The sequence below is a fragment of the Sinocyclocheilus anshuiensis genome, unplaced genomic scaffold (genome assembly GCF_001515605.1).
Source record: "Sinocyclocheilus anshuiensis isolate Anshui unplaced genomic scaffold, SAMN03320099.WGS_v1.1 scaffold702, whole genome shotgun sequence".
NCBI classification, from domain to species: domain Eukaryota; kingdom Metazoa; phylum Chordata; class Actinopteri; order Cypriniformes; family Cyprinidae; genus Sinocyclocheilus; species Sinocyclocheilus anshuiensis.
The window spans coordinates 3,726,178-3,731,148 of NW_015548184.1; the positions used below are offsets into that span (position 1 = coordinate 3,726,178).

The 4,971-nt window shown below is 36.1% G+C and overlaps 2 protein-coding genes across 3 annotated transcripts in view; both read right to left on the reverse strand.

Moving 5' to 3' along the window:
- The window catches only part of LOC107704994 (succinate-semialdehyde dehydrogenase, mitochondrial-like), a 7,042-nt gene extending 4,491 nt beyond the window's left edge, over positions 1–2,551 (reverse strand). Inside the window, exons 1-4 of the mRNA XM_016508108.1 lie at positions 1,967–2,551; positions 951–1,034; positions 680–850; positions 451–567 (exon numbers count right to left, since the gene is read on the reverse strand). Of these exons, the coding sequence (XP_016363594.1) occupies positions 451–567; positions 680–850; positions 951–1,034; positions 1,967–2,254 (660 nt within the window). The 5' untranslated portion in view covers positions 2,255–2,551. The remainder of the gene's footprint in view (positions 1–450; positions 568–679; positions 851–950; positions 1,035–1,966) is intronic.
- An 826-nt stretch (positions 2,552–3,377) lies between these two features.
- The window catches only part of LOC107704995 (elongator complex protein 6-like), a 2,637-nt gene continuing 1,043 nt past the window's right edge, over positions 3,378–4,971 (reverse strand). For both annotated transcript variants that reach the window (XM_016508110.1, XM_016508111.1), the window contains exons 4-8: positions 4,792–4,862; positions 4,564–4,688; positions 4,217–4,421; positions 3,957–4,115; positions 3,378–3,876 (exon numbers count right to left, since the gene is read on the reverse strand). In XM_016508110.1, coding sequence (XP_016363596.1) covers positions 3,754–3,876; positions 3,957–4,115; positions 4,217–4,421; positions 4,564–4,688; positions 4,792–4,862 — 683 coding nt within the window. In that variant the 3' untranslated portion in view covers positions 3,378–3,753. The remainder of the gene's footprint in view (positions 3,877–3,956; positions 4,116–4,216; positions 4,422–4,563; positions 4,689–4,791; positions 4,863–4,971) is intronic.

Genomic DNA, 4,971 nt, shown 5'->3' on the forward strand with positions numbered 1-4,971 from the left:
TGTGGAAAATAATGTTTTTTGAACCTTAAACCGCATAAACACATTTCATTACACCAAATACACAAAATAATGTTCTTTTTAGCAACATCATATGACCCCTTTAAATGTAAATGTAATTTATTCCTAATTAAAGCTGAATTTTCAGCATCATTACTCCACTCTTTAGTGTGACATGATCCTTCAGAAATCATTTTTCTAATATGCTGATTTGGTGCTCAAGAAACATTTCTTAAAATTATCAATGTTGAAATCAGTTGTGCAGATTTTTGTTTTGTAACAATGTAAAAGTATTTGTCACTTTTAATTAATTTGATGAATCCCAGATTAATTATTTCTTTCAAAAAATAAAAATCTTACTGACTATACACTTTTGAATGGTAGTTAATCTACAGAGTTTGCCGGTCTTGCTAGAATGTCAAGTTAAGCAGGCTTTCATGGAAACAGACAGACCTCAGCAAGAGCCAGAGCAGAGAGAGGCGTATCCTCAGCCGGCTTCACCACCACAGTGCAGCCCACCGCCAGTGCTGCGCCCACCTTCCTGGTGATCATGGCACTGGGGAAATTCCACTGTGAAAAGGGAAAATTTGAAATCATAACTGGGAGCTGACAGTTTTACTTTAGCTCATTGACCCTATAGCCTGACGGTGTTATGTTATCAGAATGAAGGAGGAAGTCTCACAGGTGTAATGATGGAAGCCACTCCCACCGGCTGCTTGAGTAACAGGATTTTGCGGTCCTTGGCTGAAGGTGCAACAATATCTCCATACACACGTCTGGCCTCTTCAGAAAACCACTCCAGGAAGGAGGCAGAGTATGTCATCTCACCAATAGACTCCTTCATGGGCTTCCCCTGTACACACATTTGAGTTATAACCAATTCTAATATCTAAATACTTGTAAACAGAAACATTAGATGTTGTATACTGTATGTAATGGGTCAGAATACCTACACACTCTGCTGTGATCAACTTGGCAAGATCTTCCTTGTGCTGATTGATCAGATCAAACCATTTTCGTAATAAAATGCTTCTTTCCTGCAAAAGAGCATGTATTAATATATATATATATATATATATATATATATATATCAGAACTTCTGAACATAATGATGAAATACTTTCATTTAAATAATTACAATTTTAAATTTCATTGCATTGTAATTTCATAAACAGTTGTACCCCTTAATATTTTTGTGAAAAACAATTTTTTCAGGATTATTTGACGAATAGAACGTTCAAAAGAACAGTATTTATTTTAAATCGTTTTTTTTGTAACTTCAAAGCATTTTTGTCATTTTTTATTTATTTAATGCATCCTTGCTAAATAAAATTATTATTCAGATCAAACCATTTCTGTAAAGAAATGCTTTTCCTGCAAAGAGCATGCATCAATTTGTATATCAGAACTTCTGAACATGAGGAATAAATACTTCATCATTTAAATAAATATTTATATAAGTATTTGTTTATCATTTTATTTCAGTTAATTTATCTTGAATACTTACTATTTTATTCAAATTGTAATGAATTGTAATTGGTTAAAATTGTTATTTTTTCACATTACATTAATGATAATTGAGAGGGGAAACAACAATGTTCACAATGTAAAACACAGCACTATGTAAATTGACTTAAATTACAAAACATACAGAATTTTGTTTATTTCAGGAAAAAAATATATATACTAAAAAGTGATCGATTGTAGAACTTTAGGTATAGTCATAAGAATGTAATACTAAGATTTTGCTCAAGTACCTTTGAGTGCCATGTAAATACCCTGGTATACAAATCAAAGCACTATGGCATACCATCCGATATCAGATGTACCACCCCAGAACGTTTTTGAAACTGTTGTAAATATATGGCATATTGTAAATATGCTTAGTACAATCCAGTTAAGAATTAGATCTAATGCATGGAGATATGAATAACAGTCATGCACATTAAAAACATTCCCCTCATCTCACCTTGGCTGTGTGATTCTTCCACAGGTGAAACGCTTTGCATGCAGCATTGACAGCGTCTTGAGCTTCCATTGTACCGCAGTCTGACACCTTCGCGATCTCTTCTCCCGTGGCTGGGTCTAACACGGGGAACGTGGATGCAGCGGAGACCCAGCGCCCATCTATGAAGGCTTGAGTCCGCAGGAGCTGCGCTGACACATCGAGGCTGTACGGCCGCTGCAGCATGCTGGGTAAGCCAAAGAATACCTGCCGGAGAATACACCGACCTCTTGAGAGATATAAACTGCCCATGATAAGAACTGACAGGTCTAATAAAACCTAGATGTTCGTCAGCTGGTTGATGGGTGCCGTGCAGGAGTCTAATATCAAGCTCAGTCCAGTCCAAAAAAACACGCGCTTTAACAATATTCTCCTTATTTACATTCTACTATTACTAACGACTGTTATACACACACACACACATATATATATGAAAATTCTATCTTAATTAATTTCCGCGGTCACTCCAAAAACGCTAAAGACGGATTAACATAATAAGTAATAATAATAATAATTGTCCAGTTGATTGCGTGTTGCATAACTCTTTGCTTTTCACTCACTGCAGGAAACACAATCCGAGTCGAGAGACGATTTGGTAGGCTAACGTTACACTAGCGAAGTCCGATTCATGAATTAATCGTTTTTTTTTTTTTTGAGTCGAATCTTTTCAAGGAATGAGTTGAACCTGTTAGAAAAACATCTAAATGATTCGTTCACGAATCCGAATCTCTCCAGAAGATAAACTTGCAGCAGCTAACATCTCGTGATTCAATGAAACACACATAGTGAGTCAAGTTTACAATAAACAACTGTGCATTATAATGAAGGCTAAAACTACACAGCATTTTTAGCTTTTTAAACAATATACTCCATCCTACACCAACTACGCACACATTTCCTATCAAGTATGCCTATGAAAGACGATCGAACCAATCAGAGTAGGTATGGGGCGGGGCTGTGTGATCTGCAGGCTGCAGCCGGGTATACTGAGACACTTTGGTATACTTGATCCGTACGGGTAAACCAGAGTAGAACCATATAACATGTCCGATTCGTAATGAGCCACGAACCGAACTGTTCAAAGGAACCGATTTGCGAAAATGAATCATAATGGATCACATAAAGGGAGTGTTTTAATCACAATACTGGCTTGTTCCAAACAAAAAAAAAAGCACCACAGCGCCCTCTGTGACAACTTTACATAACAGGATACTGTTAATTCTTCTACAATCTACAAATATATTCTTAATGTATATATTTCAAGGTCATTTACAAATATACCACTGATTAATCTACAGAGAATCTCATAATGTACCTTTAAGAAACTATCATCTGGCATCAACATGTCTTAAGATTCTCATGGTCTCCTCAAAGGAGAAGAATAAAAACTTGTGCATTTGTCTTCAAACGTATGGTGAAATTGTATTTTAGCTCACATTCAGTGAGAAATCAAATATTATTTATAAGTATGGATTTTCCTTGAGCTCTTCTTTGTTTTTGTGTCTCTTTAAACAATGACATCAACTAGCATCATTGTTCCAGCTCTTGATGTACATGTATACATGTTGGTACGTTTACAAGCACCCATTATATTTGTACACTAAGTTATCTCAGCAAGTAATGCAAACAAGTGAACAAATCAACGGCAACTGGTGATGTATTAAATATATGTATTTATATATAACAAACTAAATAATGACATTAGTTCAGTAAGAGATTCAATGTGAAAACTTATATATTCATTTGAAAACTTAGAGAACAGCACTAGAAGTCCCTCGAGCAAAAAACGATGCTCCTTTATCGTGAACTTTAAAGTGAAATATTTTTCGTTGGTTGTAGATGTTCTCTCCTCTCTGTCTCCACCAAACCTCCATCTAAAAAAAACCCCCAAAAATGTCAACTTAATTCAGAGCCATTATACAGAGTAAGCGTAAACTTAAATATGAAATCGCACCTGCCCATGTATGTCCCTGCAGTAGCCCGTGGGTAACCCCTCTACATGTAAAGCCAAGTTACACTGATGAACTAGTCCCCTCTGAAGCAGGTTTGATCCCTCTTCATCAACATCATCTGCATCCTCCTCCTCACATCTCACCAGAATTACCATATTTCCCTGGATATCAACAGACATTTATAGTTAATATATCATAATACAGTGTGAAACCAACTGCATCTGGCATTATTTCAGGCACTGACGCAAAAACACTGACTCACCTGCAACTCAGAGCACATGGTGGCTTGGCAGTAGAGGGTAAAGTCTAGTATTGCTCCAACACTAACACCTAAACTCAGGAGCACACTGAGATCATCTATGAGTAACACTGGAGGACCCCATGATTCACCAGCATCACCATCTCCACTCTGACGCATAGAACATTCCACAAATCTGAACAGACCTTCCAGTCCAGCACCTGGGGACCTAGAAAAACAAAGCAAACAAACAAAAAACTAAAAAATGGCAAAGCACATTTTGTTCCTTATATATCTGTCATAACATTATAAGGAGGAGGAATAGAGATAAAATGTATTTAAACTATATTTTCATAACATACTATACGTGCCTGACATAACTCAAAGGTTGTGTCTCCTGACTGGTGTCCTCCTGTAATAAAACTCCAACAGAATCCTTCAGTCCTTCAAGAAACACGAGCTGACCCTTCTCTCTTGCCTGTGCCAGACTCACTCCCTGCACAAAAACATTACGATCAAGAAATTTAAATTTCATCAACAAAATGTCTAATAAAAAAATAAAAAAACTGTCTAAATAGAGCAAGTTGATGTAAACTTACCAGCCTCTGACTGACAGCACTGTAGTGACTGAAGGACTGCACAAGACCCAGAAAACACACCTTGCAGCCAGCTGGAAATATCCAAGTTTAGAAAAATTTAATATACACACATATACATATACATACATATATATATATATATATATATATATATATATATATATATTATATTATATCTCT